The sequence below is a fragment of the Halyomorpha halys genome, unplaced genomic scaffold, assembly GCF_000696795.3.
Source record: "Halyomorpha halys isolate HHAL.00 unplaced genomic scaffold, Hhal_1.1 Scaffold769.1, whole genome shotgun sequence".
In the NCBI taxonomy this organism is placed as follows: Eukaryota; Metazoa; Arthropoda; class Insecta; order Hemiptera; family Pentatomidae; genus Halyomorpha; species Halyomorpha halys.
Window position 1 is genome coordinate 131663 of NW_027112617.1, and position 26796 is coordinate 158458.

General features: G+C 29.5%; 4 protein-coding genes across 4 annotated transcripts in view; 1 reads left to right on the forward strand and 3 right to left on the reverse strand.

The window, feature by feature from the left end:
- LOC106686049 (uncharacterized) overlaps positions 1-14467 on the reverse strand; it is a 55112-nt gene extending 40645 nt beyond the window's left edge. The window contains exons 1-7 of the mRNA XM_014429151.2: positions 14247-14467; positions 14006-14171; positions 13810-13928; positions 13545-13719; positions 12263-12529; positions 11801-11943; positions 9926-9995 (exon numbers count right to left, since the gene is read on the reverse strand). Coding sequence (XP_014284637.1) covers positions 9926-9995; positions 11801-11943; positions 12263-12529; positions 13545-13719; positions 13810-13928; positions 14006-14167 — 936 coding nt within the window. The 5' untranslated portion in view covers positions 14168-14171; positions 14247-14467. The remainder of the gene's footprint in view (positions 1-9925; positions 9996-11800; positions 11944-12262; positions 12530-13544; positions 13720-13809; positions 13929-14005; positions 14172-14246) is intronic.
- LOC106686050 (uncharacterized) lies at positions 570-8446 on the reverse strand. Its single transcript, XM_014429153.3, has 3 exons — positions 5117-8446; positions 4831-4948; positions 570-1965 (listed from the first exon to the last, which is right to left on the reverse strand). Exons 1-3 carry the CDS (start codon positions 5120-5122, stop codon positions 1751-1753), a joined length of 339 nt encoding a protein of 112 aa, XP_014284639.1. The 5' UTR covers positions 5123-8446; the 3' UTR covers positions 570-1750.
- Positions 14468-17684: 3217 nt separating the features above from the next.
- On the forward strand, positions 17685-25161 carry LOC106686051 (UPF0415 protein C7orf25 homolog). Its single transcript, XM_014429155.3, has 7 exons — positions 17685-17983; positions 18050-18290; positions 18453-18547; positions 20859-21013; positions 21094-21257; positions 23495-23751; positions 25027-25161. The coding sequence occupies exons 1-7, from the start codon at positions 17834-17836 to the stop codon at positions 25105-25107; spliced, it is 1143 nt and encodes a 380-aa protein (XP_014284641.1). The 5' UTR covers positions 17685-17833; the 3' UTR covers positions 25108-25161.
- The window catches only part of LOC106686052 (tetratricopeptide repeat protein 12), an 18221-nt gene continuing 13633 nt past the window's right edge, over positions 22209-26796 (reverse strand). Inside the window, exon 4 of the mRNA XM_014429158.2 lies at positions 22209-22411. Coding sequence (XP_014284644.1) covers positions 22377-22411 — 35 coding nt within the window. The 3' untranslated portion in view covers positions 22209-22376. The remainder of the gene's footprint in view (positions 22412-26796) is intronic.

The following is a 26796-nucleotide window of genomic DNA, read 5'->3' on the forward strand; positions in this document are numbered from 1 at the left end:
CATAGCCACTACAATATCGATATTTATTGTCTGTATTTATGTACATATTGTGAGTAAACAAATACATACATAAGATTGATTTTTTTTTTATATCTCAAAACACTGTTCAAAAGCAACTGAGGATTTTATTAAAATTTCAAAAATGAAATTAAAGCTAATAGAAATAAAACATATCAGACAACTACGTACATTATACCAGCTAACGAGAGGGCAAGAAAAAATTCAGTAACTATAGACCTTGAGAAAGAGTTACGTACTTATTTTATTATTAAAAATTAATTAATCTATGACTTGTCAGTTCAGAATCCCATATCAAAAAGAAAGAATAATTATTTCCATTCATAAATTTCAATATAAAATCATATTTAAATAATCATTATTCAATCAGTGTTATACATGGGCAGTGTTTTGGGAAAGGAGAGGTTGAAAGTTATTCTAAATTCAAAGAATTAAAACAGAATAATTTTAGAAAAAAGTAAAGTACAATAATAAAAACATTATAGATAATAGAACAGTTTTCATAAATCAAACATTTATTTTACAATATATACAAGTAAATATTACAACTTAACAAATACATAAATTTCAATGCTAGAACCCATAACATGGGTACTTGGAATGAATATGAACAAACAAGCATTATTGGTCATCAAAGTTAATTTCAAGTGACTCTTCCCATTGACAACTATAGATAAGGTTAGATTAGACAAATAATGTTCGGATTATTTCACAAAAAATATATTATGGAAAATATATGTATATATAGTTGACCGTAAAAATTGATATATAGGAAGATGGTCAGGGTTGCGGTCAATAGTGAAACAAAAATAGTTTACAACTATTTATTTACCAACGTTTTGCCCCATTTTGCAGGGCTTCATCAGGGCTGTCCAAATGAATAAGTTGAACAGCTAAGTAATAAGTTGGACAGCCCTGCAAAGTGGGGCGAAACGTTGGAAAATAAATAGTTGTAAACTATTTTTGTTTCACTATTGACCGCAACCCTGACCATCTTCCTATATATTATGGAAAATGTACTACTTCCGTTGTCATCAAATACAATGCAACAGAGCAATGAAAAATAATCAAAATTATATTAAAATAGACAATTACAAAGCAATTTCATAACATAAACTTTTATTTATTCAGTATGTATAAGTTATATTTTATCAGTTTTGTCACTCATTAGGAAAGCCTCAAAAAGTACAACTTGACGTCAAAAGACCAATAAATATTCCACATCAATTAAATAGACCCACCACTAGCATGATTTCCATTTTTAAAGGTGTTATACTCAATATTTAATCTTTAAAGAAAACTAAATGCATTACATTATTCACAGTAATAATTTAGTTTAGTATTAACTTTGCTACATTTTAATACCTCAAGATCTGTGGTAAAATTAAATCAAGATTCATAGATGGTTTCAAACAGTTTTTAAACAACATAATCTTCAAGAATCACAGGTGTCAATTTGGTCAATCTATAACTAAGTAACTAAAATAAAAACTGAAAACTAGTAAACATCACAGAAAGATTACTTAGAAGATAAAATTAATAAAAATGTTAATGCAATAACTTCTATAGTAAGGCTACTTAAATTTATCAAAATTAGACATATTTTTTCCAATTATTTTTTGTGTAAAATAGCAATACTTTTTTTTTTTTTTTACAATTCAGTCCATGTTGAGTTGATCTCTTATCTCTGTCCAAATTTTCATTTTTAAGTTGAAGTTTTTGGATAAATGCATTAAAGTTTTCTTTTTTTGAGAATATTAATCCTTCTATTATTTGTTTTAAATAATAATGCATTAGGGAATACAGTCTCTTGAGATGGTATTTCTGGTCTGAATAATATTGTGTCATCAATTGAGAAATTTTTCATTTCCTTTGAATCAGCAAAAGAGTAATGAAGTGGAGATACGGATGTTTTCTTACTTGTTGAAGGACTCAATGACAACGGATCTAAAACAGAAAGATAGAATGTAAGTTTCCAGTAATCGAATATTATGTAAATGAAAATTCAAATAGTTAAATCATTAAAATAAAAAATCCATGATCTAAAAGCAGAGCTGCCATGAGTAAGAGTGATGTTAGGTAGGATTATAATGCCATGTGAAACCATTAGTCATTCAACAATCAACTTTTAAAACAGCAAAATAATTTATAAACAGCTATATACTTTGTTTAAAATTGAATACATATAAAAATGTTACATAGTTATATATTCAAGAGAAAGCAGGACATATTAACAGAACCACAAGTAAATATATCTTAAGAATTGATTAAGACGGTTGTCCAATTATATCACATTTATCCAAGAGAAATACTGTGATCCTGTGCAAACCCCTGAATGAAAAAAAAAAAAAAAAAACGTAATAATTTAATGGTAAGTTTACAAAGATGATTTATTTCTAACCTCCAAAATAAATAAAAACTTTATTATTATTGACAGTAAATTTAGAAAAGTACTTTCAGTTGTAATGTACATATAGTAAATGGAATCTAATGCACGAGACTATTTATTAAAAATATCTGCAACACATTTTTACCAATATTTATTAAGTGACATAGTGCTTAAGAGACCATCGAACCAGAAAACAAGTCTCGAGAACGACTTAAAATGAGATACAATGCATTGAAAATTATTAAATATTTTAGTTTAAATTCCCAGCTGCAAGATGCAGGTGATCCTTTATACTAGGAAAGGTGTCCCTTTGTCACGAAGAGTCACAATTTGAGTCAGTATGTATAAAAAGCAGTGAAGAAAAGAAACAATAAATTCTTGATATAGATTTGCAGAAACTTTTTGGCAGACAAAGTAGGTAAGGGCGAAGAAAGATAATTGGACTTTTAGGAAAGACTTGTTAAATTAAATTCATCCGTTTGGGATAAAAACCTGAAAACCTTTTGAGTGGACCTTTTAACTCAAAAGTTAAATTAGTTATATAGCCTATTAGCTTCAGACAAACTCTATTTCAGCCTAGTTACACAATCTCAGAGACATTCATCAGGGAAAATCAAAACCAAAAATTCCTGCCTTGAAAGTAAAAGAGCAAAGATAGGAAAGAATTAGTAGATAGAACTCCTTGCATTTTGATGGAAAAGCGTGACAGAATCTATCTCTAGCTCTTTCGGAATGTAGCCAAATCAGGGAGTCACTCACGACCAAACAAATTCTACATCAAGTTAAATATCTAATAAGTTTGTTCTAGATGGCGATTAAGTGCAGTACTACTCCTATTTATTTTTATTCTAATTCTACTTAAGTTTTGTGCAGTTTTATTTCCATTCTAGTTCAGTTAGATTTCAAAGTTTTCATTTATATCTAGGACAAAATTCTGTGACTCTAACATTGTTCAGCATTCATTAATTTATGCTAAATATATTGAATGATACTTGTGGAATAATAAAATAGTATTAACTTATAGTTTACAACTTTTGGGGTTAATTCCTTTCTGAATAATGTCCATTTAAAAATAAACAAAAAAACTTAGAGGGATAATTAAGGAAAGTATGTATTTAATTAATGGAAAATGTGCCTTGACGATAGACTAATTATTCCATAGATTTTTACTAAGTAGAGAGGATCTATAAAACTTTAAAGGGGTGTCCTCACTATCCCATCCAGCCCAAATTGGCCTCGTTGATCAGCAAGTGTGGACAAATTGACAGCTTGTGCCAAAGCAACTATAAGGACTAGCTATGTTTTGATTCCAAAACACGAGGTTTATGGTCTGCATCAAAAGAAATCCCCAGTACGGCATTCTGTAGTGGGGACATGCTAGACAGCAACTTTCACATTAAAATCATCTTTCTTAACTCAGTTTTGAAAAATATCTCATGATGGAAAGGCAAAATGAAAAAGTAATGGAACTAATCTGTTTTTATCGGGAACTTCCCTTGTTGAGGGACTGCTGAAGGTACAAACATAAAAACCAGAATAGACGCATCTTTGATTGAAGTAATTTTTTAACCCAAAATAAACTCAGTACTCTAGATTCAATATACTGTCATCATCAAGTATTAATCATTTAAATCATTACTACACTATGATCCACAATGACTTATCAAACTTTTCAACCAGAACCAATGTGATGATCTAGGTCTTTCCATTGCAACAACCAAAGAAGCTGCCAATTTTCATCTGTTAGGACTGTGACAGATATTAGCAGCTTATAGACCCACTCTTAGTACGCCAACTAGCTTTGCTGTAGGGCTAAACCACCCCAGCTTAAGATGGAAGGATGAAAGAAGATACTTTATTCAACAGGCTAACCTAAGGTTTTGACGCTTTATTTATAGCATAGATAATACCTTAATATCTTTAATTAGGTTAAGGTCGAATGTGTACCACTTTTTTTTAAAAAGAAATGTGAAATCTCAAATGTAGTCTCTAGTTATAACTAATGAAATGTTTTCAAACGAGAAAATATAACCAACTTGTGGGATCATTTGATAAGGAACCATTATATTTTTTCATTGATAGAATAGTACAATAGCTGTCAGGCAATATTATCGAAACTATTGGTAATCATAACTATCCAACTACTGGCAAAGCTATGACATAATCCCTCTAGAGAACCTCATCAAAACCATAATGTAAAAGGCCACTCATAACCGAATTCTCTAACATAGAGCTAGGTCAAATCCAAAAATAGACAGTTTAGAATTTTCCTTTCTAGTTCAAATTGAAATTGTAGACCTAATAATAAATTAATAACCTACTTAGACAAGTTATAATTTTAAGAAAAATAATTAACCCTTAGCCTTTCATTTTTCTTTATTGACCTTTCGACATATAATTAAGTTAAAAAATTAATAACACACCTTCCAAAAAATTCTCCGGAGACGGACTTCGTTTACCCGGCTGCAGATACAACACAGGTATATCCACAATGACATCATTATGTTGGCTTAAAGAATCTTCTGTCTTCAATCTTTTAATCTAAAAAAATATATTATAGGAAGCTTATTTATAAATAAAAAAATAATTATTAATTTTATAATTAAATGTCATGACTGATGAAGGTACAAATTACACAAACTTTCAATGTCGATAAATTTGTTATCTGTACCTTATGGTGCTCAAACCTAAACAATAATATGAACTTACCTTCATTTATTTAACTTCTTTTGATTTCAGTAGAATTAAATGAATTGTAGAATCCCTTAATGCAGATCATGGTCAACTGGTTTTCTTGTCTAAAGCTTTTCTTCTTTCTTACTTATTTAAGTTGAAAGTACAAAATTATTATAACAAATAATTTGTAAAACATAGATTTTTGCTTCAATAATGTAACTCATGACGATTGTGTACTCTCATTGAAACAATTGGTTCTGATTCTAATTCATAAGATAAGAGGTTTTTCCATTTCTAATTTGATTTTCTGATAAATAAATATAAGAATTAAAAAAAAAAAAATTGTCTGAACATCACTTTTTAAGAATAATATTTATATAATCATTAGTTAGACTTTATAGCCAGCCATAAATCTAACTAATATAAGTTACTCCATAAGTATAACTAACGATTATATCAAACCAATTTAAAGAACTGAACAATTGTTAGTAATAAGTAATTCTCCCTTACAACCTTGATAATGTTTACCTAAAACAGGTATTTCTTTTTGTTAAGCTACTGATTTAACCTCAAAAGATAGAATGGTCAATATTTCAGACTTGACCCAATGAAAAATCTTTCAAAGGTAACGAAAATGTATCCATGTTTCCATATCAGTAAACAGCAACTATTAGACCACAAATAGTCAAAGAAAGCTATAGTTTTTGTGGATTTAAAGTGAAAAGGGCTAAAATAAAATCTCGTAACACTGTGATATTACAGTGGATCCAGATTACATAATGAGATGTTAAATAGATTCAAATATATAGTTGGTACCATTTTCTAATTAGCCTATACATAAATTAATTATATACTACATATAACGTGAACCAAATTTCAAAATTTTTTAGTAATAGTTTAAAACAAATGTAGTTAGGTTTCGGAATTAGTGTAGCAATATAATTTTAGTATGTGAAAGGATAGCGTGATTTTCATTTGTAACAGCTCACTACAAAACCTAATGAACAATTCTTTACCAAATATTAACATAGTAATAACATAGGACTGCCTGCCAAAAACTTCTTTCTGGAGAGATTTTGCTGAGAGCCAATATTTTTATTTTTAAGGTTTGGGTTATTTATATAAATGATGGTACAAAGTATTACATTAACATCATCAATTGTGTCATAAATAAGTAATTTCTGGTTTACATAACTTTGATTTTTGGAGGTGTGCAGCAGTCATTTTTTTTTTTCATGTTTGCTTTTTTTTCCTCTGCTAAGAAACAATTAGTGTAAATCATTATTTATTACCACACACTTTGGGGGTGAGAAAATTGAATAAAAAACTGGGTCTATAACGGCATGCATGAATCTAATGTTCAAGAAAAATATTATATTTAACTAAGGATTGAGAAGGAAACCAAAGGTTATAACAATTATTCAACAGAATAATATCAGAAGTAAACGATGCATAGAATTCCTAAAGGTAACCAAAAAAGGCAAGTTTAAGCTGAAATATAAAGATATGTTCTAATTTCAAACCTTCATCATATCTGTATGATGTTATTACTTATCTACACAGTACTTTATTTAAGTACACTTATTTCTATTTGAAATATGTAAATTAAATTTGAAAATTGATTCCTTGATAGTTATTTTAGTTATTTAACACTTTGACCGTAGTTGACAACAATGTCAAGCCAAGGCTTGGGAGCACATATAACAACAATCTGTCTCTATGGGAGATCACTTTAGCTTGCTTTTGGAGTGATGGAAAGAGATGTAGCATATCCCTATCACTTTGGATTGTCCCAAATTGTATTTAGAACTGGCCGTGAGTAGCTGAGGAAGCTAAGCAACTGTCTCATGAATGCAGCAGTGTCAGTTCGAATCCGGTCTGGGGGATCAAATTTTCATTTCTGTAGCAGTGCCACTTGACAACTTGACTCCCCCACCATAAAAGTTGCTGTCAAATCCCAGGCATAGGGGGATATATGATTTCAGTTTCTTACGACTTTTTGTTTTTGAGCAAGGCTGCTCGTAAACATACACACTAACGAATGCACGCACATACCAATTTAGGAAAAATGGTTATCTGGTTTCACTATGTTTCATAAAAATAATTAAGAGCTGTTCAGGAGAAAATAAAAAAAATGTTAAAAATAGGTTCTAAAAAGTGGCACTTCTGGTCATTCGACCACAGCGAAAAAGTTGCTTTCACATCCCAGGCATATACATACCCACCTTGAATATTTAATTTCAGTTCCTTACGATTTTTCATTTTTGAGGCTGTTCACTCACACACACAGACCATTTTGCAAAAGTTGGCTATTTGGACTCAGGGGATGTCAAAACATGTATTTCTGTTGAAAACTCGAATTCTAAATTTTGCATGATCGCAATACTTTCTCTTACTCTATATTCTATATACAGGTAAGTGAAAGTAATAATTGGTTTCTCTGGAAATTATCCTTTTTCAATAAATTCATATTGGGTAGGTAATTTTTTTTTTTTTTCGTTTAGCACTATAGACCTTGTAGATCTATGGCTGCCCGAACCAGCCTTCTCCACGCTTCCCAGTCTTGGGCTACTACTTTCCAGTTTGCTGCATAAAGCTCTTTCGCATCTTTGTCTATTCTGTCCATCCATCTGGTTTATAGCCTCCCTCGTGGTCTCTGGCATTCATTGTTGTGTAGAGGCCTGATGGATTCCTGTCCGCATACCACCCTTAACCAAGGACCTTACCATCCATCTTAACCTCCTTGCTTTCATATCATGAGATATTGCTAACAAGTCTCTGCAAGTAGTTCACTGTTAGTTTTTCTCCTCATGCGTTAATGCTTTAATCTCAAATCGCTTCTGTAATTGTACGGATGGCTTTCTGTTCAAATCTCTCAATTCTACTTTCTAGGGTACATGCCAGAGCCCAGGTCTCATAGCCGTATTTTATCATGCCATTTTACACCTTTAGATTCCAATTTTTAGAGATCATTCAGGATTTCAGTATTCTTGACAGAGAGAAGGCTCTGTTAGCACATTGGGTAGGTAATAATTACATATATTTCAAGGTTAATGGTTTTTTGTTTCAGAATAAATTAAATAAAATATAGGGTGTTTATAAATAAGTTTTTAACTAGGGCAAGTGAAAGTAGTTGAAATTTGATAAAATTTTGATTAAGCAATGTTTATACTAATCTCCAGTTTTAGAGCTAAATTGGACAAGCCATTTTTTAAATATAAGTGAGTAGGTCTTTCTTAACTTCCAAAGCTGTACTGACACATTTAAAAATTTTCTACTTTAATTTTTTAACTTTAAATAAGACTTGCACCATTAAAAAAATATTTAGAATTTAAATTGATATTTTCTTTTTTGAAAATTATAACTAAATTTAAATCAATACTTAACTGCTGATATAAAAACAATTGGATGATTTAAGCTTGTTTCACTCAAACCACAAATTACCTGTCTAAATGTATAACTCGAAAGAATGTACATATAAAAAATATTGAACTTTCTTTGAGATTTTGAACTGCTAATACCTCTAAAGTTTCAGGATTGGTTCAGTAATAAAGAGACTCCTTATAACAAATATAGGATGATAAGAGAACATTTTAAAATCATTTCATAGGACTCCTGGGATATCACAATTTATTAAGTATGAGAGATCTCTAAAAATGAATCCTGTTTATTACCATATTTACATTCTTTTAAATTTTTAATTTAAAATATGAACATTGACGTTACCATTAAACATTGTGAATTTAAATGTTTTTGACATGTGCATTGCTATTAATACAATTGTATTAATAATAATGACAATGTTTAAGTGCATTATGGATTGAATAAATATATATATATTACAATCGATAAATCCCCCTAAACAAAAAAATATATAAATAATCATTTTACCTCATCCTTCATTGAATTATTGGAGCTGTCAAAGCTTGAAGGCAACTATGAGCAGAAAGTAAAACTTATGGTCTAATGCTAGACTTTTAATGAGAAGAATTAGAGAGAGAACAAAGTTATGCCATAAGCTGGAAAAATAACAGTATTGGCACAATGTAACAGTAACAAAACATACAACATCTGCTACAAGAAAAAAATCATTTGTAAGAAAAAAATTAACTTAAGAAAATCAAGAGATAATTATAGCTGGCATATAGATTTAATCAAATACCTTAGAACTAAACGATAGATGAACAGCATAACATTAGTATTATTAACAGATCAATACAAACCACAATAGAAAATTATAATATGATGAGTAGTGGAGAAAGAACTACCGAGAGTAATTAGTTATTTATTAACACCTTCAACACTAGAATGAGAGAAATTTAAAACTCAATAAATCCATTAGTAGATAAAAATATTAACACTTTACCAACTGTGAAGATATGCTAACTTGGAACCTCATTTATTTTTGTCAAGTTTATACGACCACAAAGTAAACAAACAGTGTAAGCAGAAAGAAACCAAAAATAGTATTTTAAAATGTGTCTCATAAGAAATTAAAAACATAAATAAATGGACAAACATAATAAATTAAATGAAATTGGGACCGTATGACATCTGTTAACATAGGGTAAAAACAGTAATTATTCCAAGAAAAGAATAAGAATGGAGGAACCTTTTCAAGTTTTTAAAACTGAAATTTCGTATAAAATAGATGCTTTATATACATTTTGCTAGTTATAGAGAAAATAATCAAAATCTTATTGAAAATAAATCAGACAAGAAACAAAATAACATCAAGCAATAAAAAAAAAACTCAAAATATGTAATTTGTTTGCCTTGCAGGTGACAATTAAGAGAACAATAAAGTTTTTTTAACCATAAATGTAAAATCACAATACTTACCCTACTGAGTGGGTCATTCTCATCAGGAGACATATCATCCAAGAGGAGGCTACTCTGAGTTTCTGATTCCCTGAAACCATTAAAGTAAAAATATGTTTAATATTTTATAACTATAGAATAAAAATGAAACATATGGCATTAAATTAATTTTAAAATATAAAACAGTAATAACAACATTTTTGTATTCCCATCAATTGAATTATCTTTTTCCTATAATTTTAGAAAAGCTACCCTAGTCAGAAATTCATCACAAGTGTTCATTTCAATCTAACTTTCCTAAATCTAATAACCATTAAAGCTTATAGATGGAATATTTTATTTAAATTAAGAGTTTTCATAAATAAAACATTCAAGAACTCCAAAAGAGATAACATACTAATAATTATAGAAAAAGTAAGATTTGATTTATCATCATAAAATAAAATTTATAATTATAATGTAACATACAATATGATAAAATATATAAACTTGGTGTTTCAACTCACTGAGAGAGTATTAAAAGATATTTAGCCTTTCCAAAATTACAAATTTGGTAAAAATTACCCAAACAATTGAGAACTGAATGTACTTCAATGCATAAGAACTCAAATTTGTTAGAAAAACTACTAATTTATAAAAAACTATAATGAATGCTACAATCAAGATTTTTTAGAAACTATCCTGTTCACTTGAAAAACAGTTTCCATCAAGTTATTCGATTAATATTGTTTAGAAAATACATATCATTCTCACTAAAGTATATATTTTGGGTATAAAAAATAATTTAATCTTATAAACTTTACAATAACAACCTCTGAACATAAGCTATACTGCTGAAGCTATAATACTGCTTAAAGATTGAATTATTTTATTTAAATTAATGATTTCTGAAATAAAACAATGAATAAGTCCAAAAAAGAGATAAGAATTAGACTAATAATTATAAAAGATGTATATCAACAATAAAATCTATAATTACAATATAAAATTGTATTTCTCCTTTAAAGTAAAAAGTGAAGGTTGTTGCAGTAATCATAATTTTTTTAGCCTTATTAAATCAATATTTGATCAATTTTTAGACACTTCAAAAAATGAGATGTACTTCAATTATTTAAAAAAACAAACAAAAGATGGATATAAATATTTAAAACTGATAACAATTTAAAACACACTAAGCTACATTGGGATTCATCATACACGCAGATCAGTTGGTGAAATAAAGATAAGAAAGCTACTTTAAGACATATAAATAACTTCTTCCACACTAACAAAGATATAACAACCTTCCACAAAACTTGACTAACTAAATTGTAATAAAATCTTATTTTTGTAAAGATTTATGCTAATTCTTTTATTTATATTTATAGGGAGGATATGATATCTGATTGAATCAATAGATCATCTAAAATAAGTAGGCAAAAACATTATAAAAATAAAGCAAGGTATTTCTGGGTCATACTCATTTTTTTTTTTAACTTAATAAAAAATTGTCGACCATAACATTAAAAAATATAATAATAACAAATTTAACATGGTAAAGTCTCTAGAAACTACAGCTGTGTTCAGGCAACAGAAGTTTTCCTAAATTGTGCATTTTTTGACCAGGTACTTGCTGGAAAAATCAATTTATCTAGAATTTACCAAGTTGCAAGAACTATTAAGAAAATTATCAATCTTGATCTTTGGAGACAGAAACAATAGTTATCAATACATTGATTTGGTTTTTTATACTGTTTCTTGCATCTTCTAATGAGAATAAAATCATTAACTAAAAAGTTAATACTGTTGTGATCAAGGTATAATACTATAAATTAACCATAGCTTAACAGGGGAACCATTGATTTGTCCTCAAGGCATTTGATACAGTTATTATGAATTATAAATAAATGTACTAACAATTCATATTGACGAGATAATTTTCTAAAATCTTCCTCATCCAGGTCCTTATGGAAGCATCTTTTATGCTCATTTAATCTGGCTTCATTTAGAAGCCATGATCCACAAGCACAGCAAATAATGAAGTTCTTTTTAGTTCCATCCTGAAAAAAAATAAACTGATGCCATAAACCATAAAATAAAAATTTTAATGAATTGATTTATAGTACTCCAAAATAATGTTTTACAGAAAAATTTGAAATTAAACAAAATTAAAATTAAATTTATTGGTGAATATTAGAAAAAAAAATCAATAAATTATCACCTTGGCACTACTATTACAAAAATAAATCAAATTTAACTCCTTACCCCAATTATATCTTATAGTAAATGAGACGAATTATAGGAAACATAAAATCCTTTCTAATCACAAACAACAAATTTTTAAAATTGTATAAACATAAATAAAACATGAATACATACACAGCTAGCATAATGTTTTTCCAGAATTTTAACATAATTATCGACAAACTGGCACCCATCAACAAAACATTTTCCCTGTTTGTACAGCATAATTTCCTCAGACCACATTTGTACGCGTTTTGAATCACAATCTTGTTCAACATTGTTCTTCATTAAATATGTCTTAGATTCATGTGCATTTTTAATATGCAACTTCAAATCATAATCATTCAATAAACGCCCACAGCAAAATTCACATTCATATTTTAATAACAGCCAGAAAGATTCCTAAAAAAAAAAAAAGTTAGGAAAACATACTATGAAAACTATGTTTAAAGGAGACAAAAGAAAAAAAAATTATTTAAAAGTTATTTTAATTATCATCATATTATATATATGTATATATTTTTTTAATTGAATGTTGTAGTAAGTATTCAGTACATTAAGTAATACCATTGCTAAGCACGAGAGGAAAAATTAACAATTATGTATTGTGCATAAAATTTAAGCAAGAACATAACAAATGAAGTAATTCTACCCTAAAACAAAAGTGAATTACACAAAGCTAAAGAGGAGAGGACAAAGTATTCCCTCAACGACCTAAAAGAGAAATCATAAAAGGAATAAGAACATTGTTGTTTTATTTATATTTTTTTTAACAATAAGGCAATTGTAATTTTTAAAAATCAATGAAATATCTATATCTCTAAATAGAATATTGTCGTTAATTATTTTTCTAATCTTCTAAATTTAATTGGCAATGTAATACAAATATATTTTTAAAAAATAGGGGTCATTCTCCAAATTTGATGCTATATAGGTACCAAATTTCTTTGAAAATCAGAATCAATTGTTTCTATTTTTTAAATTTTCAAAACCTTTAGGAAAAGCTCTTTGACAACTCCTTGAAGCAGGCACACACATACGCACTAATGTAGTTTTCTTGATATTGATTTATAAAAAACTGAGAAGGCTTTGAGAACATAAAACATGGAACATGGATATTATTTACTAATATTGGCAAAGTAGGTAATAATCATGAATTAAATTTACTTTTAGCACAATAATTGTTGAGGATAAAACAATTAATCAGTCATTATTTTGAATATAAAAATCCGAATTAGTTACTATTCTACTTCTGAAGAAGAAAATACACCAAAAATTAAAATAGAAGTCAGTCATGATAACTTGTTTTAAACAGAGGGTTGCAAACCTGGCATAATCAATAAATTAAACAGATTAAAATAGCATATCACAGATTATTAACAATTAAGAAAATACAGGCAAAATAATATTTATTTACCTTACAGTAACTGAGATAATGATCTTCCATACTGGCTATTGAATCGGTAACAAACAGGCATTTTCTCATCAAACATTTTAAATACTTTTTTTTCTCAAGAAAGATTTCCCATGAACGTCGTAAGACAGGAGTTATTTCTTTCTTGATAGGTATCTTCAGGTAATCATCAATCTTTCTAAAAAACATTTTGGTAACAATTAGAATCAAAAATAAAATGTTAGACAAAGTTCTCAAGGAATGATTGAGATATCATATTTTATCATACCGGGACTCTTCATCAGAGGGTCTGTACGAGTGTGAATACAGTTTATGTATAAGTAATTTTTCGATGGAATCAGTACGACGACTGCATGTTTCACAGACAAAGGGGTACTTATTGTTTTCCTGAATAAATAAATCATTATTAATATTTAGAAACACAGAAAAGTAAGGGTAATTTCTCAAACAACTAGAATACTAACACATGCACAAAACGGATAATGGTTCGCCATTTCTTCTAGGCTTAGAGCCATAAATTGACAATCCTTAAAATGGCATGCTACTGAGCCATCTCTTTCCAAGGCAAGAGTCCAAGACAAGACATGGATCTTATGAGGTGCTCTGTATCTTGTAACCGAACTCATATTGCTGAAATATTAAAAAAAATTAAAAACATCAGTTAATATATGAGCATAAAGACATTATCATAAATTAGTTACATACCTTTGAAAAATAAAATAAATAACTTTGGAAGTGGTTGATGGAAAACTATCAAATCTGTATTAATATGACATATAGAGAAACAAAAAGTATCTTGTGCATTTTATAAGTCTGTAAATAAGGTCAGTTTTCATTTACACAATCACAAAGAACTTAGGAACAGAATACCCACACGACAATGTTTTGACAGCATCATGAAAATTGAACTAATGTTTAGCTCTCCACGTGATCACAGTGTTGCTCCTTTCTAAACTTCTTTTTATCATAAATATTTTTAAATAAACTAATCCCATTAAAGTAATAGAAAAAAACGCATGATATAAAAATAATAATATATTTTCATTAAGCCTATACTTTTTTTCATCAAATATTTTTCCGTTAAATAAATTCAAATTCCGTTAAATTAAGTCAAGAGTAGTACATGCTACATCACAGTAACGGGTAATTATGACAGTTTTATTTTTGCTAAAGAGGTATTAAATTACTGCTTTTCAAAAATATCCTCTATAGATATATATTTAATTAAACCCCCCCCCGTTTTTTTTTTTGATTATCCACAGAGAGAAAACATTAGCTACAATGGTCAAAGCTGTCTACATTTTTATTTATTACCTAGTTTCTTTTTTACTCCCGGCTTTATTGTATTGTGACTTTATTGAGACTTTTTTGTGCACCGTTCGATACGTAGAGTAGGCCGACTGGACGATAACCTTTGTAAATTTTAACACATTATTCACATAGCATAGAATGGGTAACACGGTCACAACTATCTTTTGCTGAAGTACCATATTCTACCCACTATTTAACACCTACATACTAGATATTAGTTCTAATTCGAGGTGATAAAGGGCATCAGTACTTTTAAGGTGTTCTCATAAGAACCATATCAAAAAGTGAATTAAATTTTCACCAGAAGATAGGTAATATGATAGGATACTTGGGTAATATAAAACAGAAATTGAGTGTTTAGATAGAAAGGGATTATTGGCTCCACAGTCTTTTAAAGCAAGAGCCTTTCTAATAATACATTTTCTTTCCTTTTTGTCCAAAATGTGAATCATCTTCGAACACCAATCCAGTTCAAGTTCTGTTCAGTACCATAATCCTCCTGCTAGCTCAAACGTGTTCTTTCTCATAGATGCCGTCCAACAGGTACCCTGAATATGGCCCGTCATTGGTATCTTTTGTGGGCACTATTGGGCACAGCCATCTTAGCCGATCTCGTCTGTTCAGGCTCATAAACAAACATTCAAGATTCATCCTTATATTCCATGCTTCGCTCTCGCAAATGGGACCAAATATTTTACTTAAGATTGTAGCAGTCGCTACTTCGTTCAAGTGAGCCAGAACTTCTAGGAGCTGCCGTTAGAGCCCTTACGAGAATTATGAAAGCCGTTGCAGGGTGACTAGCGGTTAACAAGTTTATATACAATCGTCGAACTATAATTCGTGTTAATTTCTTGTAAATACTTTTATTATTAATATATAATTAATTTTGCATAAGTAATAAACAGGTAATATATTTGTATATCCATAAATGTTTTGTTCAAATGAATAAAGACCCAATGGAGTTTATTGATAAATTAAAAGCTAGTACCATTCAATCAGTGCTCTCGATGGCCTTTTCACGCCCAGAGAAATCCCATGCCAAAACTCAGCTCTCTTAATCAATCCAAAACAAATTCACCTCGCATATTCGTCCTCAAATCACTACAACAGTACCAGAACAGCATACTAAAGAAGATTTAGCAGAGGAACATCACTAGAGAGACGTAAAATGACGCACATTCAACTGGAAACTGTACAACAGCTCATCACACGACAACCTTACCGCTTCCTTTAACCCTATATTCCACTCACTCATCCCAACCCCCCTTCCTGCGAGTTGGCTGGGCAGGAAGGGCCCCAGAAACCCTATCAACATTACCCTTTCTTAAGTCCTTTCTTGTCAAACCTTTACCTTCCCCCCCCCCTTTCGCTTTCGTTTTCTTTCTTATCTTCATTTCTTCTTTCTTATTGTTATGTTTTAACTTCTTTATTTAATTATCTATCTGTTCAAAACTAATCATATCGTGAAGGCCCCTCACCTCCAGGTAAGAAATGCATGCCCGGAAGGTAGCCAGCCTCCGAGTCATGTTGAAAAATAACTCAGTTATACCGGGTGCTACTCCTGTAGATACAAAGCGTTATGTAAGCCAAGAGGGGAGCTAATCGCCGTGTCCTACGAAAGGATATAAGGTAGATGAAAGTGCTAATTAATAGGGAACAAGCGTGAAATAAGACTCTTCAATTAAAAAAAAAAATGGTGGAACAGTATACTGAATGTTCTATTTACTGTCCCAAGAAGATACTGTTACAACATTGGTGGGGTATTGATTCTACTAACGATACAAAGATCGGTGAGAGATACCGCCTGTAAGAACTAACTTTTTTGTGATTCGGTATGTTCTTTTAGGTAAACTTTATTCATTAAATCAACATATTTACAATTATAATGCTATGTTTGTATATATAATTATAAAATTATTTACTTTTGACTGAATAAATTAACACAAAAAATTGCTAGAGAAAACATAGGTGGTGCTCCAACATGGGACGAACTGAAGCACTTCATCCTGGCGGGAAGCAATAACAGTTTTGGCGGCTGCAATGGTTACACTCTAGACCAGCTGGTAGCGTGTTACTACAAACTTAAAATAAAACTAATTAGTTAATTTAAAGAGAGTAAAACGAAAAAAATACAATACAAACCGTTGCATATTACTACATACAGAAATAGACACTCCATAGATTTCATTGAAAACATTATTCCTTATGAAATATTCATAAGAAATTTTATCTTGTTAAACGATACAATTGAAAGAAAAAGTGATTAGAAGAACAATACGTGAAAACGATGAGGTGTCAGAATCAAACATAAAAGTCCTAGCGAGGTGTTGACGGTTGACCGTAGATTAATATGTGAAGAAGATGGTCCGGAGGTGCAGTCCGAAAATAAACAAAAGAATATTTGTTCATGCGGACGTTTCGATCTGAATTTCAGGCCTTCATCAGGGAGTAAAGACTGAGATTCTGGCTAAGCTAATAAAGTTCTAGGAAGTTACCAAGATGACATGGTAAGATTCCCGAAGACTCAATTAAGAGAAGCAGAGGAAATCGGCTTGCTAGTAAATTTTATTTAAAACAAAATAGATGATTGTAAGCTGAAAATAACACTAACGACATGGTATGCTTGGATGCCAAATCGTTTCCGAAAGTAGAAAGTTTCAAAATTTTGTTGCTATTTCATTTTAAATCAATATTATTGAAACAATTTAATAAATGATTTATTGTTTTGGTCAACGTTCCAGGAATCTTTCCATTTTCAGTAATATACATATATGTGATGTTTACATCGTTATTAATAATATCTCTTCAAAGTTGAATGAAGCATTTTCGAACGGTATAAAGTTTTCATTTCTTCATGTTAAATGTTTATAGATTAAAGTTTACTATGTCCTACTTTTTTAAACATCGTCAGAAGAAAATATAATTTTATTTATTGCTTATTCAGTTGTTTAATTATTTCTTAAAACAGTAGTTATATTACCATGGATTCGTATAATTATGATACTGAATGTCATAAAATTCTAGAGTTAGGTAATTGTCTTTTAAAATCACTGGATAGCTTACCATCCCCTATTAAAGGTTATAATAAACTGAAAAGCAAAATTCAACAAGAAATATTTTGCCTAGAAAAAGTATGTTTGGCAAATTCGAATAATTATATTTGTATGCACTTGTCATAATTTAGTGTTTTATTTTAGGCTAAGCAAGCAAATCGACTTAAAAAGGAGCACATTTCCTCATCTAATCTGCACCATTATGAAGCATTTGTTAACTGTGTTTTAAATGATCCTAATTGTATTTCTATCTTGGAGCTTTTTCACTTAAATAATGAAATAGTTGGAAAGAAGAAAATTTATGTAGATATTGTCTCTGATCAAAGAACAAAATGGATAAAAGTAATAGCAAGAAACCCAAAAGCTTTGAGCCAAATATCCAAAGGTATTCCTTTATTAGAATCACTAAATTTATAATTTAAAAAATTTAATTATTTGTAATCAGAATAATTTGTGTGTTGGTTTTTATTATTTTAGCTCCTTAGTTGCTGAATTGTAGTTAATCAATATTTGCTATTGTTTAATGTTAATTGTTTTATTTTTAAAGGTGAAGGAGAGTATCAACAGAAATCAATTGTAGATCATGCTGAAGAGTACCTTGAGTGTGCCAAACAGAATGCTATTTTGTTTAAACCCCCTGTGGTATTTATCAATTTTAATATAACAAATTGATATGATTGTCTGAAACATTATTTGGTATTATACTATGTTATATGAATATAACATTTTCAAAGTGGTTTTAATTTATTTAATCATACTTTACTGGATATGACATTTTATAAATAGCGTATGAACTTGTTTTTAGATTAAAAGAGGGGCTTAAGATAAGATTAAATTAAATTTTAATAATAATATATTCATGTTTATTAATAAAGCGCACGATAGTATTAGCTCTTAATTTCTAGGAAATGACAGTTATTGTATGACAATCTTACTGGTTAAAATATAGTCTCCTACAAAGAGTACTGCAACATAAGTTTTCAAAAATTTTAGGGGATGTCCGTAGAGGTTTTGTTTTTATATGTGTCACTTTTTCCTTCCGTAAAAATGTTTTCTTCAGTACCATCAGAAGTAATATGACTTTTCTGCCCAAAATTGAGTACATAAGGTATATGTTATTGCAAGGCCCAATAAATTAAACAGAACTCCTGTTCTATTGTCATTGATAAATTTCTTTCCTTGTACATTATAAATATCAAAAAAAATCATTTGCTAATTTAGTCTGATTTGTAGAATTAATTGATGATCTTATAGTAAATCAAGAAAAATGTCATCTGGGTTGTTGTCAAGGATAAAACCAAAACCAGTATAAATTATTTATTAAATGCTGATGTTTCAGCCCACATAGCTAACTCCTAATTTCCTGCTGTATCACAAATGTTTACAAAAACATTTTTACAATTTGTTTTCACAACTTACAAGTTGCATCATAATTACACATTAATTGATAAAAAAATTGAGGATGAATTAAAATAGCCAATATAATTAAATTTATTTTTCTTATATAAATCCTTCTTTTAACAAATCCAAATGTTTTCAGTATAGTATTTTGGTTATTTTCAGAATTTTTTTAGCTGAATTACCCATTTTTTATATTAAATATTTCTATTATAAATATTGATAATTGACTGTATAATTTCAAATATGAAGAATATGGTCAGGGTTGTGGTCAAAAAGAACAAAAATAGTTTACAACTATTTATTATAAAGATGATAGCTTTACAGACTGATAAATAAAGCTATCATCCTATAAGTCTGTAAAGGTATCATCTTGAACAGCCCTGATGAATTCCTACAAAGTGGGGCGAAACGTCAGATAATAAATTGTTGTAAACTATTTGTATTATTTTTGGCTGCAACCCTGACCATCTTCATATTTTATATATTTCTATTTTTTTAGTACATATTTGTGTAAAAATAAACACATATTTTAGATACATATGTATTACATAAAACTGGTCCTTACTTAGTACTTAAGTGATCTAATTATGTATGATCTTAAGATGTACATAATGTTTAATAGTCTAGTAATAATAATCTAATAGCCTATTAATGTTCAAATAAACATAGTTTATGTTTTTTTTTCTATTTAATATTTATTGTAACCTTTCTATTGTATTAAACTAAAAGGTCATTTGTGGCTGGTAGGAAATAGTCTGATAAAAAAGTGCACTAAAGTTTAATAACAGTTTTTGAAGTCAACAATTAGAACATTAAAATATAAAGTCCTACTCTTTTACTTATTTGTATACTAATGTTAAAACATTTTTATGATGTATATTCATGAGTTTTTTATTATTTTCGTTTAGTTTGTTGCCCAAATTCTCCTGAATAAGTCAAATTTGATTCATTATTAAAAAACTGTAATAAGAAAAGTAAATTATGAAAAGAAAGTAAAGGTTCACTATAAAATTTTAACAGTTCTTCAAAACTTCCAGCTATACAAATATTAAAAGATAGCATTATATTATTTTTATTTTATTTTTTCAAAGCAATGTTAAACCATCTTTTTTTCTTCATATTTATCAGTTCTATCCCATTTACTTTATTATTACATCCATTCCTATTATTTTATTTTTTATTTTTATTGCATTACTTATTTTTTTTCATAATTCTTTTTTATTATCTTTGTCCTTTTATATTTTTCAAATCTTGTGTCTTTTTCTCCTTCCAAGGTCATTATTTGTATTTTTATTATATGATTGCAATATACATATATATTTAAATGGGTTTATCTGTTGACTGTGGCACCACTTCTTTTGAGTATTTTTATTTTTACCAGTTTTCTTTAATTTAAAGTAAACCTACAAAATATTTATAATGATTGCTATATTTTAAGTACAAGGCAATAAATAAAAGTGATTTGTGTCTTTAATTATTTATGCAGTCAATTAAGTTCTCTTACTTGAAATGGATTGAGTTTCTCATAATTTTCTTTTTTAATGAAATATAGGTTGAATTTTATTTTGCATCAGGTATTGAAATCGATTTAGCCGAAGAACTAAGCTCAATTGGTATATTTGTTTCTGGTAACATATTAGGTGTTGAAAGTGAAAACAAGCATAAGACTTCAGAACTGTTGAAGATTGAGCCGCATCAGCTGAATAGGTAGGTATTTATTGTAATAGTTATATTGTTTTGATTTTGATAACATTTTAGTTTATTATTAAGGATTTTATTTTCTAAAGGGATATAAACAGACTTAATTTAGATGTACCCACAATGATAGCCTATGTATCTGCATTGACGAATGGTCATGCTGACAGGAAAGTGAGAGGTAAAGTTTTAAGTCAGCAAGCTGAGAGTGAAAGAAAATTACCTGTTAAACCAATTTTGGACAATATTTTCAAAGGTATTGTATTTGATTAATTACATACTTTTAAATCTTAACATGCAATATTAATATGGTGTTTTTATTCTTATGATCATGGTGTATTGTATCTTATTTTTGGCATATATAGATTATACTCAGACCTTAACATTTTTTTTTTGCTAGGAACAAATACTTCTTTTTTAATTTTTAATTGAAATAAGGTTTCTTACTCTTGTAAGGAATCCATAAATTTTTAGTTATGGATTTTCTTTTTAGGATTAGAAAACTATTAATCTTATTTAGTGATCTTATAAATTTGAGAAGCGTTCAGCCAATACATTTGAATTAAAAGAACATCTTTTTGTAGACTGTTGCTTGCTACTCTCCTATCCTATGATAAAAAAAAAAATCAATAGATATAATTAAAAAACTACATTTTAATTAATTTAAATCCTATTAGTTGTAATAATCAATATGACTTTCTTGATTAAATACAATAATTTGTACCAAAGCTAAGTTTCAAACATACTTTATTATCAAATATGAAGATGGTCAGGGTTGCAGTCAAAAATAACAAAAAATAGTTTTCAACTATTTATTATCCGACGTTTCGCCCCACTTTGTAGGGCTTCATCAGGGCTGTTCAAGATGATAGCTATAAAGCTATCATCAGCTATCTGGAAAGCTATCATCAGCTATCTGTAAAGCTATCATCATCTAGAACAGCCCTGATGAAGCCCTAAAAAGTGAGGCATAGCGTTGGATAATAATAATATGTATATATAATTGTTTATTATCTCTTTGAATTTCCATGACAGTTTATTAAATAACAGTTTTTATTATATATTCGTTTTTAACAATTTTATTTATAAATTTATTTTGATTACAATTTCTGCATAGTGTTGGTTCAAATTTTTTTTTTAAGTCTGTTTTAAAATTCACTGTATAATTAATATTTTCTGATATAAAAATAAACTTAAGTATTTTAATTTTTAATGTATTATTTTGTTTATGTAAAATTATTATATTGTCAAAATCAAACTTATGTTGGATTATAGATACGTGCTGCATCAGTGCTGTTTTATTGGGATTCTTCTCCTTGTTTCTTGTATTTTGTATCTATTTTCTCCTTTAATTGATTATAATAATTTTTGCCCTCTACTTTGGTTCGGTAGGCCTTGCTAGCATATATACTGTAATAATTTTAAAAAATATTAAAAATAAAAGTAAAAAGAATTTTGATAGTTATATAAAACTTATTTCAAATATAAGAGATAACTGGGCTCAAATTAAGAACTTTAATATCAAATAGTTAATATAATTTTATTATATAAAAAAGAAACTTAATCTCAGGGCGTGTGGTTGCTAGACAATCAGAAACAGGCATTTACAATAATCTCAATTAATTAAATTTAAATCTATTTTACAAATGTATTCTAATTTAGTTATAACAAAACTAACCAAGTTCATGATCTTCTTTTCGTTGATTCCTTGGTGTCTTCTTTTTTCTTATTGTTCTGTCCTAGCGTCCAAAATGGCTTCCTTCTTAACAGAAATTGATGAGGACCTCTTCATACTGAGAGATCATCTCTCTTTGGCGCCACAGACACGACTGCCCCTTGTCAAAACGAAAACCTTCCTTGAGGTTACATGTAAACATCGATTGTCATACAACAGTTAGGGATTTTTCCAAATGATTTACTTTCTGAATATTATTCTGTAGCACTATTTCTTGATTTCTATTTTTCCTTTAATTTACTGTACTTTCAATTATGAGTGGACGAGTTAAAATAGTTTTTTTTATGATATTTGAATCTGCTCAACATGGCCTTGATTCAACGTACCGCCATCTTGGTTTTGTTGTTGTATCACGAAGTTATTATAAACAATGAAACTTGGTTAGCTTGCTTTTTGGATAAACAAAACAAATTAACAATCTTAAAATGATACATAAAATAAAACATATTATAAACCCTTTATACATCAAAATATATTATTTACTCAAAAAGAGCATATTACAATACATATATATATTTTTTCATGATCCGGCCAGTAATGACTATGCGAATATCATTTTTGATTCGTCCTCATAATTTCTGCCTTCATTCTACTCAATACCCTTTCATCCTCCTGGACTGTTCCTCCCGCTCTTCCTCAGTCCATTTTCTCTCTTATATCTCCTTCTTTCCCACAAGAATCCCAACCTCTTTTAGTTTATTCCCAAAATGCTCTCTATTTGGTTTTATATTATTATAATAGAATTTTTTTTTTTTTAGAGAAGGAACTGTATGCTTGTGAAACTGCTGTTTCTAACTTTAAATCAATCGTAGACATTCTAGGAGGTGAAGGTGAAAAGAAAAGAACTGAACAATTATTATCTAGAATAAATGTAGTTGAAGATGTACCTTATACGAAATTGAAAATTAGGGGTAAAATTAAGGCAAGAGCACTTGCTGTTTTCGGAACTGGCCAAGCTTTAGAAGCTCTAACAATGACATCAAATTCTTCTTTTGTTAGGGCTGCAGAAACACAGGTAATTCTTTAATTTAGAATTGGGTATGATATATATAAAAATTTGTTTGGGAACCAGGATAGTGTGAAATTATAATTACAATTAATAATCTAAGTTTAGCAACTTTGAGTGTGGTCAGTACTTGGATGGGTGTTTGCCCAAAATGTATGACTACTTACGACGGATAGCCACACTTCTCCCATCCCTCTTCCCTCTGGTTTGTGAGGCAAGTAAATTTATTAACAGTAACAAATTTTAAGAAGATCAATTAACCTATATTATTAGTTCTTTATTAGTTGTGCTAGGTTTTTTTTGCAAGTTAGTCTCATGAGTGACATTTTTTTTTAAATTTCCATAACTTCAAACTGTTGTTAAGCCAAGTTGCCTACAAATATTAAAAATTGGTTGACTAAATTGTACTTAAAAGGATTAAAGAAGAAAAAAAATCAAATAATTGATTAAACACTCAATTTTAATTTTTAAAATAGTTCATAATTATTTCAAATGGCACTCCACATACCCATTTTTTATATTTTGAGCCCTTTGTTTTTGTTTTATTTATATCTCACTCTTATAAACTTATTGCATAAACGATACAATTTTGGCTAAATTGTATTGTTGATAGTAAAATAATTCTATAATTTATATTTGAACATTAGGATGCCTAAGTGGAACCTGGTTAATGTGCAAATATTGATGTATATATTGTTTTGTTTTTTATTTGGAAAATTTAATTAGATCTTTTCACGACTACTTCATTTATAATAATATTCAAAAAGACTTAAAACTCACTAACAGTGTAGTCCTCCAAGACTTAACTCTGAGGATTGAACAAATATTGAAGTAAAATGAAATAAAAAAGAAAAGTATATTGTTTAGCTCGACTTGTTAGTTCCAAAGCTTATACCTTTGTTTATTTTGGAATTTAATGTAACACTGCCAGTAGAATTATGTAGGAGAAGGTTGGAAAGGAAATGATGAGGAGTTTCGATAATTTAGACTACTCCTTTTAAACTGATAAAAACTAAATTATTCTTGTGGATGACTATAGTATTTGTAATGAAAGGTGTATGTGTGTGTGTGTGCGCGTAAGCATAACATAATTTATTAAATTGGAAGAAGATAGTTGACCATATGAAGTAGATTGGAGGAAGTTAGTCCGGGTGACGGTCAATAAAGGATACCTTTATTTACTGCCTCCTGGACTATCTTCCTCCAATAATTTACTAAGTTTTGCATTTTTTGGTAACATTTAAGTTTTGAAAAACTGGTTTTACATTGAATGATATATTTCAGGGTATACATCTGGACGTCTTCATTCATGAACCTAGAGCGCTTACTGAAAGGAAAGAAATTCCTGATCTTTGGCAGAACTGATAAATTTAAATATGTTAAATTTTTCCTGTTTAGCAATAAATTTTACATAATTGATGTCTGTTTATATTTATTCCATATTCATCCTAACATTTAAAATGCATAAATTGGTTTATATTGTAATATGCTCTTTTTTAGTAAATAGTATATTTTGATGTATAAAGGGTTTTTAATATGTTTTATTTTATGTATCATTTTAATATTGTTCATTTGTTTTGATTTATTAATTTGGTAGAAGAGTTAATGGACTCGATAAATGATTTCCAAGATTCCTTTTTTCTTTAATTTATAATTATTCTACATATAGCCTTTTGTTTTTTATATTCAACTAGATTCTCCATAATCATATTTTTTTTAAATTTCTTGAAAGCCTTTCTTCGAAGTTGTATAGCTTTCTTACAATCATTGTTGAACCAGGGAACAGGCGGCCTTTTGAAGCAGCCCAGGCTTTGTGGGATTGAAGTTTCTGCAGCTGTGAGTATAGCTTCAGTTATAGCTTGGCATCCATCATCGATAGTTAGGCTGCTAGGGGGATCTTGTGGCGGGCCAGCTAGCGAAGTGAATTTAGACCAATCTGCTTTTTCTATGATCCATTTAGGTATAGTGCTGTTATCGTGATTGACATTTCTCAATTTTAAACGGATTGGGAAATGATCACTACCATAAGGTTCTGGTAGAACTGTCCAGTCTATAGCATCGATTAGTGAACTGCTGCACATAGCCTCTATATCTATAGACGAAAATGTGCGGTGAGTGGGGCTGAAATATGTTGGTTCACCGGAATTTAGTAGCAGAAGGTCAGTTAAATCTAGGAAATTTTCAATTATTCGACCTCTGGGGTTGGTATTTTTAGATCCCCACAGTATTGAATTCGAATTAAAGTCTCCGGTGTATAAAGCAGGCTTTGTCAGCTGTCGGTGTGGATCACATGGATGTGACGGAGGTGTTTTATTTCTATGGTGTTATCTGGAGGAAGATAAATACTGCAAATTGTGAAGGTAATGTTTAAATGAACTGTAACCGCTATTACTTGGAGGGGAGAGTCTATTTCTACTGAGTGGGAATAGATTGAGTCTTTTAGGCAATGGCTACTCCTCTACATGCACGTTCATAGTTTTCATTGCAATCTGTTCTATAAATTTTGAAACCTTTAAGAGTAAATTGATCTGAAGGCCTTAGATGTGTTTCTTGTAAGCTTAAACAGAACGGATCTTCATCAGAAATTAATATCTTCAAATCGTTAAAATGACTTTTAATACCGTTACTGTTCCATTGGACTAGGGTCATAACTAGTTATTTTTTGGAGCTGAGAAGAACCTATTCTTGAGATCCTGTACTAGTTATTCTTCGCTCTGCTTTCGGTTTGGAGATGTATTTCGAGTTTTACTTCTAGCTCTCCTATCTTTAACCAAAGTCCATTGATCAAGTGAGTTACCTGGGCAGGCATGAGGAGAGGTGAGTTCGTTAGGGACTATTTTTTCCGAAGCTAAAGAGTCCGGATCCGTAGAACGAACAGGTTCTATCTGTTCGCAAGCCGTAGGCGGTGGTTTAGTAGGTGTGGGAGATTCGGAAGATGAAAGTGTGGAAGGGAGAGGATTGGGAGAGGTAGATACGGGAATAGTTGAAGAGGGGAGTGTGAAGGGGAGGAGTGGGGGTACCGCTTTTAGTACTATCACCCGAGCGACCGGGTAT